The sequence below is a fragment of the Rhea pennata genome, chromosome 7 (genome assembly GCF_028389875.1).
Source record: "Rhea pennata isolate bPtePen1 chromosome 7, bPtePen1.pri, whole genome shotgun sequence".
NCBI classification, from domain to species: Eukaryota; Metazoa; Chordata; class Aves; order Rheiformes; family Rheidae; genus Rhea; species Rhea pennata.
In genome coordinates, this window is record NC_084669.1 from 28,647,532 (window position 1) to 28,664,091 (window position 16,560).

The 16,560-nt window shown below is 37.2% G+C and overlaps 1 protein-coding gene across 1 annotated transcript in view; it reads right to left on the reverse strand.

The window, feature by feature from the left end:
- Positions 1-11,231, reverse strand: part of LOC134142576 (rap1 GTPase-GDP dissociation stimulator 1-like) — a 36,371-nt gene extending 25,140 nt beyond the window's left edge. The window contains 2 exon segments of the mRNA XM_062579784.1: positions 11,094-11,189; positions 11,192-11,231. Coding sequence (XP_062435768.1) covers positions 11,094-11,189; positions 11,192-11,231 — 136 coding nt within the window.
- Positions 11,232-16,560: the final 5,329 nt, after the last annotated feature.

Genomic DNA, 16,560 nt, shown 5'->3' on the forward strand with positions numbered 1-16,560 from the left:
TTCTACAGTTCTCTACAGTCTTTTTCAATTTTGATAACTCCAAACAATCAGTAAATTTTTTATCGTTCCACTATTTCAATATCGTTCAAGTACACTGAATGTTGCAGTTTCCATCAAAGATAATCTCTAATTATGACTTTCTGCTGTGAAGGCATTCGTTTTATTCTACTCTTTTGCCTTCACCAGGTAACTGTCTATGTTAGCCCAAGATAGCTTTGATGTACCTTACTGAACGCTTCGTGGAAATCCAAAATGCCCTATTAACTATGCCAGCTTTATTCACCTTCTTGCCAGGTGGTGAATACCACTCCTTAAAAATACATATATTGAGAGGGAGGGAAGGGGGGAGAAAACTGAGCATCACTTCCTTTTGCAGGAGTCATAAATTCTCTCCCGTTTTACCATGTTTGTCTGTATACTGATTTTATGCTTTACTACAATTGCTACGATTTACCTGTGGAGAGATCAGACTGTTGCACTGTAATTTCCCGAATTCTCTGTAAATGTTTTTGTAAGCTCATGCCGTTTGTACTGCTTTCTGCTCTATTAATCCTGTAGTTGGTTAAATGGTACTCTGCACATAAGTTAACTATATGATGATTCATTTTTGAACCCCTTTTAAACTCTGGGGAATACTATTCAGTCCTGACAACTCATTGCCATTTATTTTATTGATTTGTTCTAAACTGATCCCTCTGCCCTTAAAGTTCCTCAAACACCTTCCTGAAAAAGGAGCTAGTATGGCTGAAATCAATCTAAGAAATTACATATATATACACACACTAGGAAACCAGTGGCTGAACTAATTAACTTTTAGTAGGACATAATGTAAAATATTACTAGAACTGTAGTATTGTGGAACACTTCTGCTCTGCAAACTGTTTCAATGAAAAAGATGAGTCATGAGTTGTGGCCCAGAAATTCCTCAGTACTTAGCTAGGATTCATAATTCATAGTTTCTTTTTGTTCAATGGATTCAGTGTTTTTCTCTCTCCTTAATTTTCTCCTTAATGTTTCCATTAGTAAATGTGTGTGTGTGTGGGGGGGGGGTAAGTCAGAATGTGTGAATTTAGTGCGTGCAGGAACATGCACTTCAGAGGTAGTAATGTCTTGAGCTTTTTTAAAAGAGAGGAGGAAGAAAACATAAGGGAGGGCAAATAGAGCATTATTAAAGGCTGTTATTGTCCTTTGAGAAGAAAAATAGTGTTTTGGTTGGGGAAAAAAATGAAAGGTAGTTATTTATGAACAGTGACAATTTTATGTTTTTGTGCTTTAAAGAAGTTGCCATTTTCAGAATGCCTGGGTTCATCAGGGAAGAATCCGTGTGGGGAGAACTTTGTTCAATGTTCTTAATTTATTCTGAGTAAGAAACAGTCTGTAGGCATTGATCTTTCTGAGAGAGGTTTTGTAGCTGAAAGTAGCTACAGGTTTTTTTTTCCTCCTTTCATGGGCTTTTCAAAATCATGTGCTCTAAGGGCAATGCAGCCATAAAACTGATAGGAAGATTAGTGTTAAAATTGTAGATTACTTGATTTGTTGCCTTTTTTTATTAGCAGAAAGATGAACTTCTGGAATAGATAGGTCCACAAAAGGATGATTTCCTTTGACCTGCTTAAAAAAAAATAACTTCAGTCACTGGTTTCCATTTCTATGAGATTTTGCTGCTACAATATGCTGAATATAGGATTTTGTATGAATGAAGTACACCTGGGAGGCAATTTCCACTAAAATAATAAAAAGTCACCCAAGCAACCTGACAAGTAAATTAGCTTTGATCTTCAACTAGATCTAGTGGGAGTTGGGGGGTGAGTGGAAGGTGGGTGATAGAGCAATTTGAAATGAATTAGGATCCTGTGAGAATGAATGATCTGCTGAACTGTATGACTTCATCCTTAGCAAGACCCCAAATGTCTTAGCTGAGATTAATTCATTTAATCTCTAGTACTCTGTCCACTAATTAGGGCAATTATGATATTTTCAAATACTTTTCTGTTATGTTTAAGATGTATCTGAAAAACAAAAAGCCAGCAGAAATTGGAGGAGATTATTATTTTACAAGTAGAGAGCAGAGCCTGCATCAGTCTGGACCCTTAGCGGGTTGGTGTAGTGATAATTAGAAATCCAGGTGGTTTGCTATTTCTCTGGGGAACAGATCAGTGGAATAACACCATGTGTGTGATGGCAGAGTCCTTGAAAACAGCCCATCTGCTTACAATCTATTGTGTTGTGAAATTAGTACTATAAGCAGCAAAATCAAGTAGTTGACCAAGCTGTTTTTGTGGAAGACAGTGTTTAACTGTAGCAGTCTTAAAATACTGAACCGTCTTCTCCAGTACTCTTGTTCAGAATGTTCATATGTTGTAACTTAAACTGGTTTAATTTAATCAACATAGGACTGATTGCTCAATACTCATTGTTTTCCAGTCCTTGCTTTTGAAGTGGAATTACAAAGAACGCACTGTAAGACACACAACTGTTTTGTGGAGAGGCGCTAATAACAGCACGAATACAGATTCTGACTAAAATTGGCCAGGAAAGGGTATTAATGTTTTGTGGAAAACTCTGGGTTGTTGCCATTTTGTTTCATCCTGTGCTGGAACAGAATGTTGATATCCTGGAACTTAAGGCAAAACGGAATAATTTGTTTCAGTTTCTGCAAATCTGCTGGTTTCCCAGTTGGCAGTGAGGGGCTGCCTGGCCGGCTGGTAGGCAAGCTGGAAAGAAGCCAGCCAGGCTAGCCAGCTGGTTGACCAGTGTGAGTAACTGCCTGCCAGGTTTCTGAGGAGAATTTCAGCAGAATAAACATCTACTCATGGCATATTTTCTTTCTCTCGAGTCAGCATTTTTCAACAGAATCATTGATCAGGTTCAGTAATTGACTCTTCAAGGAAAATGAACTCTGACGCTAGTTTGGAAAGTTCTGATTTTATTTTTTTTCATTGATCCATGCAGGGTCTGAACCTAGAAGTCTCTGAAGAATGAAGTATAACAGTTTCTTCGAGCTGAAAGCTAGATTATTAATTTGGCAGAAGCAATCACATGAATCTATGCCTGAACTACTGAGTAGAGGTGTAGGAACTAGGCTTGTGGGAGTTCAAAGGGCTTGAAAGAACTTATTCCAGCAGAATGCCTACCCATACGTGTCTGCTTAAAATATTGGCCCTTTTCTGCAGTAACCTCACATGCTAAACTTATTCTTCTGTTGCAAACCTTTAATATATTTTAGAGGATTCTTCCATGGACTCTGATATTACTTAAAACTGGAAAGTAAATTAACGTGGTTTTCAGGAACATAAAGGCTAAGTAATTGTTTAGAACAATTGAAAACTTCTGACTTCAAAGACCCTACTGGAAAAGGGAAGGACAAGGGTGAGGAAGGTGCAATTTGAGAAAAACTTCTTGAATTTCTCTAGTTATGAATTATTATATTCCATCTTTAGAAAGATGTGATTGTCTTGGGGTTTGGCTCACTTGTATTCTTTCCAATAGAACTATCTTATCCTGATGGGCAAACTCAAGTATAAGAGGGGCAGATCCTCCATCCAGACTTTTACACCCATGGCAGGAAAATTGCCCCATAAATCAGATAAGCTGTTGTTTAGGGCTCTATAAAAAGCCACTTACAGCCATGTTAGATGATGCTTTGCATCTTCATCATTGCACTCAAGGGTGATGACTTGGTGAAAAAAATCATTAAAAAGAATTTGAGAGAATTTAAAACCAATATTATAAGGATGATAGAGATACAATTATGAACAACTTGACTTTTTATTTGTAAAGTGTTTTAGATTACTCACCTATTCTGTAACTATAAAGAATTTGCAGTAAAAGTAGATTTTTGTTTTGAATTATACTAAGCAAGAAAATTCTAGCTAGTTTATGCAGAATCATGACAACAACTGTATGTGAGAGCAGATGGTTTGCTTTTCTTTTGAGGTTTTCCTGAGTGGAAGTTGCTTGAAAGTAACTGTGGACTGAATGACTTGCTCTGTGGACGTGTTTGCTTTATTAAAAATTAGCATAGATTATAGAGAAGGAGGAAGAAATTAACATTTTGAAATATTTTTTAGATTTTGAGGAAGCATTTTAATTTGCAGTTTTCTGGACACTTACTGGAATGTTCTTGGTTTAGCTGAGATGAATTGAGGTTAAGGCATCATTCAGTTTGTGGGGCTGCATACAGTTGAAAGCTAAGACACTCCATTTGGAATGACACGTGGAACTTCTCTAAATTACTTCAGCTTGGGCAGTCCTATAGTTGATGATCATGTAGGTGTATATAGCTTTTTCATCTGTGTTTTACCTGCATCTCTCAGCAAATGACTTAAGGAAAGGAATAGGAATGGATGGCTGGTATAGATCATCCTAAAAGGCTGGAGATGTGTCATTAACCGGGAATTAAAGCTCCTCTCCTCCTAAGGGTAAGGAGAAGACTAAATCCTTTCCCAGCTGTTTTGTTTTATTTCTTGGCAAACTTCACAAGTCTTGATTGAAATCTGTCAGAGAAGATACAGATCACTTCACTCAATACATCTGTCTGCATTAGGCATGTACCTTTCATGTCTGAAAGATGCTAAGGTTTCCTTTTACTCTCAGAATCTGAAAAGGGCAATATTCTGTCTAGTATTCTTTTCGTCATATTCTGCCCAATATTTTTTCTCCTGGTCTTGACTATCTGTAAACATTCTCCTTGTTAATAGCCAAATGCCTACAGTTTCTATAAATCCTTTAAAAATACTTGCTGCTAAGAAACAGAATATAAAGGAAAGCCGACTATTTCAGTATCATCCACAAAATTTGGCCTTCACTCATTGCTTTTGCAGCCTTTCTGGATTGCACTGAATTACTCTGAAGTCTTCAGAGCACTGTTCCATGCTTATAATCCACCTTAAACATTTTACTATTCAAGAGAAGAAAATGAGTGCAGCAGGTTGAAGAGAGATTTTTGCTGCTCAGCTTGAACTGCAGGGTGCAAGGGTGATGAAAACAGGTGTTCAAGCCTGATTGGCTAGCAGTTAATGTTCTCTATTAATTACAAAAGAGTTAAGACAATTTCATGTAATCCATGCCTAGAAATTCTATAATTGTCATAGATAGCCAGGACAGCCACAAATGCTCTTTCTCTGACTTGGTGCTGTTATGTGTTGCATTAAATTCCCTCTCCCCTCCAGTATCTTTAGTCAAACAACAAGGTGAAAAATAGTAGGAACACCTAGCAGTAAAGTGGAAAAGGAAGATAGGGAAAGAACAGAAGTGGATCTGCATGTGGTTGCTATGGCTGGATACGGAGTGTTGGATTTTTTAAGATTAAATGCTGAACATTAGACAGAAGAGCATTGTGAGGGGATGGGGAGCGGATTACCACCACTTAGTCTTTATTTCTGTGGAGTTTCTCATTGTTTATCTGTTTGGCGTGCAATTTGTCCAGAATACTTGATTTTCCTTTGACTTTTGACTGCAAGCTGCTAGTGCAAGAGTACAAATGGTTGACGGAGTGATTTTCCTCAGAGCGTGGCTTTGCTAAGAATAGGATTGCCCCTGCATGATGAAAGAGTAAGTATAGTTCTAACTTAAAAACATAAATGAGTTAAAAACTTAGACATATTAACAGCTAGTTAGTGGAGATCTAGAAATGCTGCATTTTGGGGGGGGGAATTGCATGGTTGAAGAATAGAATTTTACAGTGCAATGACTGAAGTACAAAGCTGTAAGTACAGGAATGAGAGCTTTTTTGAAACTATGTCAGTAAAACGCAGCTGTGTGGTATGATCGGAAGGTGATAGCTGCAGTAAACTAACAGCAAAATCCAGTTTCAGAGGTGGAGAAAGCCCTGAACACTCCTTGTGTTAACTAAAATTGATATATTATGGTGAGAAAAATGTCAATTGATTGTAAAATGGAGTTTGACAGGAAAAAAAATCTGATTTTCAACAAACTTATTTTTGGGTAATTGAGTTTTGCCCAGGAGGGAATACAGGAAAGGCAAGGGGAAAATACTGATAGCGGTGCAGGTGTACTACCAGCCTGTGAATGATCCTGTGCCCTATAGGCTCTTTAGGAAGAAAGGCTGCAGCATCCAGACTGAAAACAGCTAAGATGAAAGATACGATTGTCTTAGGATAACCTGAAATAGATCAGGGAGATAAGTCAGAAGAAAGCCAGCTGAGTGCAGTCAGAGGGAACGTATGTGCTCAAGAGATGACCCATAGTATTAAAAGCTGCTTAGTCCTATTCTGCTAAATTTATTCTTGTTTTGAGGGATGGTGAATAGGAACAAAATTCACTTTAAGAAATTAAATGTTGCTGTAACTTCCTATACAAACATGCACCTTGTTATGTGCCCGATAAAACTATAACACTCTACTTACAGAACGGGTCTGTTTAATATGTGCAGGTTTGGTAGGCTAATGCTGGAGCCTGAGCTTCCAGATACTTTAATTTCCTACACAACTAGGCATGAGAACACCAGCATGCTGTTTTACAAGACAGACTTTTAGGGATAGCTACAAATGCACTATGCTCAAAAATAACATGTAATACACCTAAAAATACTTTTTTTAGTACAGCTAAAGCCAGAACATGCATTGCTGCAGTGAAGAGAGCATGACCGCGTACAATTAGAGAACAGGACTAGGTAGAGCGGAAGACCCAGCCACATGGCATGACTGAAGGAGGAAGTTTCAACAGGGGATCTGAGTAGCTTGAAGGCTAACAGGATAGATGCTGAGTAATGAAACAAATACAAATACTGGCTTTCTAAGCTTGGACTCTACCTAAACAGGTGCAATGTAAAGGGCCCACAGTTAGTTTAAACTCCTGAGCTTTCAGGGTTTAATTTAGGATTATTGTCTATGCAGAGAAACTCATAGGCCCAGGGCATTTCTGTGTTCCACTTGTATGTGGCATAAGCTGTATGTATGTAGCTATATGTGATGTAGACATATCACACAATGTAAAGCTACATCATGGTACTTCAAAAGACATTTTTTTCCTTACTTCTCCGGTGAATTCTGAAAAAGTGTATTACAGTAATCCCCAAAAGGACAGAGCTTTCGTCTGCAACTCATCATCTACATACACCTGTTTTGTCCTTGTTAGTTGCTTTTATGTATCCACCCAAGGTGTGGAAAGATCCATCAAAGAGAAAGATCTTGCCTCTGAGGTTGAGATAGGTACGGGTGCCACATGATGACAGTGAAGTTACTGAGGTTCCTTATGAATTAAGTAGTTCCCAGAATAACTCACTACAGTGGGAACTTGTGTAAATTCTGTCAGCCTTTTTCTGAAGGCATTACCTGAAGCTTTTGAAGAACTCTGCTGATCTTGACATGTGATTCAGCCCCATTATATCACTTTACAGGGATGCAGAAAAGATGCTTGGAAGATAGCCTCAAAGCTAATTGCAAAGCAGGTGTGCTGAGAGGTTTCTTTTTTTAGGGACTTCTGCCTGTATTATGCAGTGTAAGACAGCTCATACTGAAAACAGATAATTTTGAGAGCTGACACATTTTAAAAATTGTAACCTTACAAGATCTATCGGTGGTTAATACAAGCAACATGTTGCTGTAATGTGACCTATGTTTTAGAGCTTTACTCCTAAGCCCAGGTTACTCAATCTCTTTTTGATACCTTGCTTTATTGATATCTATGACTTGTTACTTGTGTGGTTGTTCCCTGTGGAGTAACAAGAATTGTATTTTCCAAGATATTTAGCTATCTATGTAAGCAGACAAGAACAGTTGTCCTAACCTTTGCAAATTTGGTTCAGGCATTGTAGTTCTTGGTTTTTTTTTCCACTTAAATGTGTTTGTGTAGTGGTACCTGTGCTACATTAAAAGGTCACGCTGTACAGGTGGGTTGATATTGACTGGGCACTGGAGGGGCCTGCGAGGAGGGCTGGAGTGCAGTGTTCGGCTCTGCAAAGGACGTGCTAGTCGGGAACTCCGACTAGCTGACTTCTGCCACCGCTAGCGTAAGCAGGGGATTATATCCAACAGTCCTGTTGGAAAGGGAGCAGGCTTGCACATGATGACATCTTGAGAAAACTCCGGATGTACTAATGAAATAAATTCAGTAAAGCAGCTTGTGTACACTCAGTTGTAGTGTATTTTTAGACACAGTTCATATTTAAGAAGCTTAAAGCAAGAAAGCTTTTTTCAGAAAACTTAGAATTTTAGATTCAAAAGTTTCAGCAGTTCTTCTCTTATTTGCCAGGAAGCAACCCTTACAAATCATTTTAAGTTATTTAAGACAGTTTTTTTTTAATATCAAAGCATACTGAAGTGTTTGGGAGGAGATTTGGAGAAAAGAAGGAAAAATTTAATAAAGGAGGTGAGGGGAGAACTTAGAGTCATAAGATTCGATTACTGTGTTGTGTTTGTACATTTTACTCTACTTTGTGATTGGATTTCTTAATATTGTACTACTTTTGCATAGAAAAGTTTGAATGATGAAATGCTTTTTATGAAATAATTTTTGGAGTGTAAGATGTTTCAGCAAATTGGCTGAATAGTACTTACTCCAAGTATGTTTCTGGTATTTCTTACTCTCTCAAAAATATTCTCTCATCTGAAACAATGGCTAATTTTTCTGTTTAAGTGGATGTGTATTCATGTTTTTTTCCTGAAAACTGTTTACCTGCTTCTCTAACATTAAATATTCCTGTAAGACAATTGCTACCTGTCTTTCCCAAAGGCATTTGCATTTCTCATTAGATAAATGGTTTCTGTTGTATAGGTGTTACATAAATTCTTTAGAGATTTATCTACATAGGATACCTGGCTAAATTCTCCAGTGTTATGTCATAGTTAACAAAGTCTTTTAAAGGAGTGTCCACCATAGTCAGAAAAAAACATCATTAGCAGATGCAGTGTGCTTTTTAACACTTTATACGGGTATATAGAGGAAATAAAGGAGTTGTCTTTGGAGCTTCTAGAGGTCTTTTAGTAAAGCTGAACAGATTAGCCTGAAGTATTTTGTGTCTAAATAGGGCAGTAATTTTAGACTCTGATCTACAAAACACCCCAGCAAAATCCCCATACCAGTTTATAGACAAGAATATGCTGTCACTATGCTTTTGCTGGAGTGAGTACTGAATGAAGCACTTTTTCTGGTGGAGCGATCCAAAGCACAGGGATCCTAGTTTTAGGTGACTAGGTAGAGAAAATAATTTGGATTGTCACAGAGCCAAAATGGTGGTTTTTCAGATTGTCAGTGACCTTGTGGCACAAACAAGCTACTGAGTTTATAAATGAGCAAGACGAAAATACAGGCAGTGAAGTATTACTGTCCACCACTGTCTTTGCTCAAGTGTCAGAGCTTTGTTTCACAAAGAATAAAAAACACATAACGGAAATAAAGCTGAGACACTTTGAGGAGTTTGTTGCTCAAAACTGTGTAGTTTAGGACCTGGTCTTTCCTACTCTCAGCTGGTACAAGTCAGGGTAGCTTTATTGACTTTGTCTACATCCTAACTCAACAAGAGTGGCAGAATTTCCCTCAGGTACTAGTAAGCAACAAGCTTTGGCTCCAGTTTATTAACTGCCTCTGACAAGCTACTTTAAAAATCTATAAGCAAAAAAGAGAAGAAGCTTGAATTAAAATCAGAACGTGAGCTTTCCCCATGGTATTAATGCATTAAGGTATAATGCTGTTGAAGGAAATAGTCTTTAGTAAGGTGCTGGGGAAGGCTGAGAACCACACACAAAGGATTTATGATACTGTCAAGGATCGTTTTAGTATTGAAGTGTGATATAGCTAACAGACTATGTCTAAAAATTGCTTAAATTGTTGGTGTTTTACATGAATGTTTGTTTTGAAAAGGAATTTGACAAATAGGGAATAAGTGTATGGCTTGCTGTATATTTATTTTCTTCGCAAAGGTTTATACTGGAGGAGCAGAAACAATACTGGGTGGCCAAATGCATGCTGTAAAGAGCGGTAACAAGGTAGAAGTAAAAACTATGTGAGCTGCCATCATTCAGGGCTTATTCTTCTGAGATATCTGCTGATAAAACAGGTCCACATAAACAAAGTGGGAATGGAAGGGAAGAAATGCCCCATGACAAAGCTAAGTTCAGCTATCTCCAGCTGAATCAGAACAGAAGCAGTCCTACAGAAATCTGTTCAAATAGAACTGGTTTAGGCTAGAAACAGTGCTAAAATGCCTGTGCAATACTGACTGGTTCCACATATTTTTTTTGTCCATCTCCCATACTGTTTATGGTGCTTCGAATTTGTATTTTAACCTGCTTTTTGAGTGTCCAAAAACTACTAAGAGGTTCGACTTCACTTTAGTTATTTAATTGGCTAGTAATGAAATTCTAAGCAGCTGTTCAGTTGTCAGACTCCGCTTAAATAATTTCACCTTTAAACATGTTGAGTACTACTAAGATCCGCTGATGTTGTGGGGTCTAATTATGGAGTAAATTACCATCATGTGAACAAAGGTAGAAAGCTCTATCTTTTGATTTAGTTATCTGGTATCTTTCAGTGATCTGAAGAATAATGGAAACTAAAATCTCAAAAGTGTATTTCAAATCCAGTATGAATGTCATTCCTTTTTATACAGAACATTTATAGTTAAAGGCTTACACTCTATCTAGGCTAACGGTTGAGTCATAGGGAAGCATATTCAAAGACAAGACCATTTAAATGCAGCACAAGTCTTTTCTGTGGTGCTTTACAAAGCACAGTAAGTATGCACAGGCTTATGTGAGCAGCTTTGCTTTAACGTATGTTGTACTGTCAAATGCAGCATTAAGAATTTTAGTTCCTTTAAAAATGTTTAAATTCACAAAGGCTCCTAAGTTTCCAATGCTTTAAGTTCCTTTTCATTGCCATCCTCACAATTTGCTAATGTTGTTTCAACAAACCTTTGTTTGCATGTGACTAACTTAAGTATTGTCTAAAATAAGACACATTTCAGGTCACGTATTATAATGCCTTTATCCTATAATTACACTTTCATATTTAAAGGATCCTAACTTAGTTTCTTATTTCTATCATCAAATACACTTGCAATTCCTATATGAGAAAAAAATTAATAATATATTAGAGATCACATCTATCTGTGGTTAAAGAGTTTTACTTACCCATAAAGGCTGTAGCTCTCCAGAGCAGGGACAATGAAGAACAGTTGATCTTTACTGTGAGTCTGTCCTTTACAATTAGCAAGCTGTGAATAAGGAGAATATTTTATAGCTTTCAGGCTTATGAGCAGCCCACAGCATGCTCTCTTTTCTCCTTCTCTCTTTTTCTATGACCCTGCTCTTCAAATGCATCTAATACTCCATAATTACTTAATCCTCCACCAGTGCTTATTTTCAGTTCTTAACGTCATTAACAGAAATGGAAACACAGTAATTATCATGCTGAGAGAGAATCTTTCAGATCTTCAGAATAATTTATATTGAATTTCCCTTTGCTGTCATTCAGGAGAGTGACTACTGAACCTAGTAAGGGACAGATTTTCAAGAGCGACCAGATCCCTTGTTGGCATCTAAACTAGCCAAGTTTAAAAAGAGTGCAGAGTGCAGCTCTCAGAAGCTACCTCTGAAGTCTTACCAAATTATATAAGCACCTAAATCTTGCCTGGTGGGTGTTGAGCACTTGAGGAAGTCTAATACAAATTAATTTTATTAGCATTTCTGTTCCACATTCAGCTTTCCAGTTTGTGTAACTGAAATATATAGACATATTCTTCTTCCCTCTGTAAAAACAGCATTAGAACCTGAAGCTGCTGCTTCCAACTTATTTTTATTTTTGATCAAGTAGAACATCTTTTAATAGTCTCATTCTTTTCGTAAATGTCATGAAAAATCAGTGCTGTCTTTCGCTAGGTCAAAATGCATATTTTTGTTTCCCTTTTCAGCCAACTTTACCTTATTTGAGAGCTGAACTTCAAACAAATACAAGCCAATTACGTGATGGCTTAAATAATATGTACTGTGTTCTGTTAAGGATTTGTTGGAACCCTCTAGCACTGCTGTAGTATGAATTTGAGCAGTTAATACTATTTAAAGATTGTTCCAGCAAGGAGACTGAGCTTCCCAGTGTGGTGCTGCCTAACAGTCACTACATGTTACAGTGTTTGTGGTAGTAGGAGCACTGGGATCTAAATCTGTAGTATTCTAAAACTTTGCTGTGCTATTGTGTTATAATCACCGAAGGGAGTTAAAATCACTGACTCTGACTCCTAAAGATAAAAAGCAATATGATAAATGAGTTTGAAGCCCAGGGATTTTGTTAAGGAACTGAGACTCTTTACTGACTGTCTTGCTAGATAATTACAAAACTAGTCTCTTCTGATGTCCTTATGGAAGAGCAATGTGAATGCATTCTGGATTTTTTTTTCCGGTCATAATGACATGTTTTGCGAAGTTGTAAATGAATTGGAAAATGAAAGTCCTAAGGTAAAGATTACTTCATTACATCATGTAATGTGAAAAACAATTTACGTGTTTATCAGTTTGTACTATCATGTTTAGAAAAAGCATGTCCCACAGCTATTGGAAAAATATATTTGTCTGTTTAAATGTGGCCAAGATCAGTCACAGAATAAGTTGGCTACTGCAAAATGGTGAGATTCCTCTGCCAATTCAGGAATTTGCAAGATGAATTGCTTCTTGACCAGTTCCAGGTATCAGATACTGCTGTGGAGTTTAGAGTGCTGACCAAGAGGTAAGTAGGATTGCCACATGCTGTCAGTGTGGTCAGAGGTAGGGAAATTTGAGATGGAAGTGAGAGGTGAATGTCAGCGTTTTATGGGCAGATATAGCAAACTGAAGTCCAAAAAGAGACAAAATAACAAAGGATGGGAAGAGTAGTGAGTGGTGTTACTCTGACATTAGGCATGCCAGATACATTCAACCTGCACAGGGGCCAGTTCCAAAGTCTTTTGAAGTCAATGGAAATTTTTCCAAGGATTTCAAAAGAACACTGAATCAGGCTTAGGGACATCTATAGAATGGTAATAATGAAAAAAAAATTAATTACAACTTTTCTCTGCAAAGACTGAAGACAAATGAAACAGGTGACAATAAATGGGTGAAGACAAGTAAGAAATAATCAGATAAACTCATTTTCAGTATCATTCATCATCTTGCTGCAGTGAATACTAATGGGAAAATAGGTTCATAATATTGCACAAAGCACTGACAAGTAGCCAGGTTTGGAAATCCTGTGCCAAATGAACTGTGGTTTTATATGCAGGCTATTCAGCTGAAAAATAAGACAGAATGAGAGTCTGAATTTGTAGAACAGCAATGTCAAGCTGAAATGGCCCTGTTTAAATATAGTTCTGCCACCCTTATTGTAAGAGATACTGGAATACTCAAGGTCCTCACCAATGTCAGGATCCTACTGTGCTAAGTGCTGTACAAATGCACAATGAGAGCAATTTTTACTCCTGAAGTTTACAACCAAACTGAAAAAATCAGGTAATATGTGAGCAAGACCAGAGGTGCAGAGAGCTGTGACTTGTCAATAGTATGTCAGAGGGTCAGTGGCAGAGGCAGTAAGAGGACCCAAAGGTGTGCCTTCGGTGAGGAAGACCCGTGCTCCGCTCTGCTGAAGCGGTACCCAGTCAGCACTGCTGAGACTCATGATGTATTGGTGTGGATCTAAGCCAGTGGCTGTGCAACTATACTGCTTCTAGTGGTTCTCAGGAAGCTGGTTCAGTCGGGGATCATGGCTGGGGAAATTAAGGTATGCTTATGCCTCCTTTTCTAGGCGTGTACAGGACTGAATGACATAGAGAAACCACTTTCTCTGCAGATGCCTATGGGAAAACTGCTTTTCAGTAAAAGTGATATAGTATGTATAGAAGAATTTTTATTTCTGATTTGATGGATTGCTTTAAGTAGTTAATCTAACATTTTAACTTGATGCATCTCTTATCTAAAGGATTTTCTTTTTTTCCCCCCTTTTTTAACAAAATTGGAAATGTGATTCATTTTACTGCAACTTCAAGTAAACTGTCCTCTTTTCAGAGAAAAATGGACAGTGGGTACCTGTGATCCGAACAGGAAAGTAGAGGAAGATATGTTGCAAAAGACTTCTTTACCCTGGGAAATATACATTACTTCCATATATGGAATCATATTTCTCCTCTACCTTTGAATGCTAATGAAAGGATATTTTAGTCTGATTCACAAGTCTAGTAAATGCAATTATTTGGGGAAAATCAAAATTTTAGAAGAAGAATGATCATCAGCTTACTAGCTCAGCATGAAATTTCTGTAACTGATGAAAATAAACCTAAGGGAACAGAAGTGGAAGTGGAGGAGTTAGAGCAGATGGTGAGAACATCAGAAGCTAGAACAAGGACTGATAATCATGCTTCAGCAAACCTCTTTTGGAAAGAAAATTGGAATTAAGGTGATTTAGAAGATCCAATTAAGGTTTGTAGCGAGTGCTTTTTTGCTTTTTTGCTTTTTTGCTTTTTTGCTTTTTTGCTTTTTTGCTTTTTTGCTTTTTTGCTTTTTTGCTTTTTTGCTTTTTTGCTTTTTTGCTTTTTTGCTTTTTTGCTTTTTTGCTTTTTTGCTTTTTTGCTTTTTTGCTTTTTTGCTTTTTTGCTTTTTTGCTTTTTTGCTTTTTTGCTTTTTTGCTTTTTTGCTTTTTTGCTTTTTTGCTTTTTTGCTTTTTTGCTTTTTTTTCAGTGGTCAAAATTCTCAAATTCAGGACAGTTTCTCGGTGGAAAGAGAGAATTTGTCAGTGAAAAAGTGTGAATTGCTGTTGATGATTATGATAGTGCCTCTGCTATTTATTTTCAAGCATTTTTTTTTACAGTATGCCCTCAATATTATGAGGAGAACTCTGCCACCAAAGGCCTTTCTACCCATCAAAATATCTTATTAGTCATGACTTTATGAAACTGAGACAGTGGACCATCTGAAAAATCTTATTCGCTTTTAGACTGACTTAGATTGATTTTCCTTACGCTGGTAGCTTATTTAACCCAAGCTAAACCCAGCAACTCTTACACTTGTAATGAAGGCAGTATTGTCTATGAAGGACTTTTAAATGAATTGCTTAAACATAGATTGTATTAAGTTGGAGCAATGGTTCAGTGCAAACAAGTTTAACTGGCTGTGGCATCTCTGTGGACCTTTCGTTCCTTGGCTGCAATTTTTATATACCACTTTTTGCTTCCTGTTTAGTATGATGCTGTGTACATATATGTATATGTGTGTGTGATGGTGTGTGTGTGTATATATATATATATATATATATATATACACACAAACATATGTACACACATGAATTCTTTTGCTATTTAGTACAGAATAAAAAATACCAAGTGAAAATGGAATAGCAGCATCTGGGCTATTATAGGCCTAGTAGCCCAGTTAGCCTGAGCATCCAACTTCAGCTGAGAAGGAACACCATTATCCTCCCTTTTCCTTGGCTTATGTTTCAAAGACACTTAACTGGATTTTAATTAGGAACTGAGAGATAGAAATGGAGAGATTCAAGTTGGTGTTAACTACGTAACGCTCTGGTTGCACTATTTCCTTATTTTATGTGAATCATTTTACAAGACCCACATGCTAACATTCTTCAGAAATGTCAAAACACTATTCTGAGCTTCATTCAGTGGTGCTGTAGTACTGTCACTGTTAAACATCAGATTAGCTCTATCGAAGTCATAAGCACTGTTCCTCTCAGGATGCTAACCAAATTTCTGTCTGGTAAGAGTAGTTCCCCTCATACTAGATTTAAATTGATTATCCTTTCTTTCCATAATGCTTTAAGGAGTGGTGTTGGGACAAAATGGTTTTTGTGGTTTCAAACCAGAAGATCACTCATACTCTTAAATGGGAGTTTCTCTCCTGATTTGGAAGTCTTACTTTTCTGTTATAATGGAACTTGAAAGGGCTTCTATGAATACTTTCTTGCTATTGTGTGTATTTGGAAATCTGATCTTGTAAAAAGGCTGCCAGTGGAAGTCTTTCAGATGCTTGGAAAGGCTTTCATGTAAGGAGCTGCCTCTGACTTGCTGTGTGAAAAGATGCATTTCTTCTCTACTCTCTTCAGTGTGCTTATCTTTAAAATAGGGTTAATACTTTCCTCTCTCCCTGGAACATTGGGGCCTAGCTAATTGGGCAGTGGATTAACTGGTTCATAGTGAATTAGAAATCTAACTCTGAATTGTGTTAAGATAGTAAAAGCTATGGAATCCTAATGTATATGCTCCTGAGCTCTGCGCAGGGAGGTGAGAGTTACTGATCTGTGTGACCAGAGGACAAGTATAATTAATAATACTATTAATTATATACTACTTTACCTAGAGGATCTTTTATTATCATAAACAGAGGTCAGATTTCTCCAGAAGATATAACCCACTCATGCCTGTTCCTTATGGTATTTTCCTGAATCTGTCGATAAAATACTTCTCTATCTGAGAAAACAAATAAGAATTGCTTACTTTTAAATAGATGCTTGTAGAGTAACAAAGCAATACAGTAGTTTCTTTCATCAGAGAAAAGGGCTGGTGTACTTTGCTTGTGGTATTATAAACCTGCCTACAGATTAAACATTTGTCTTAATATTTGCTCT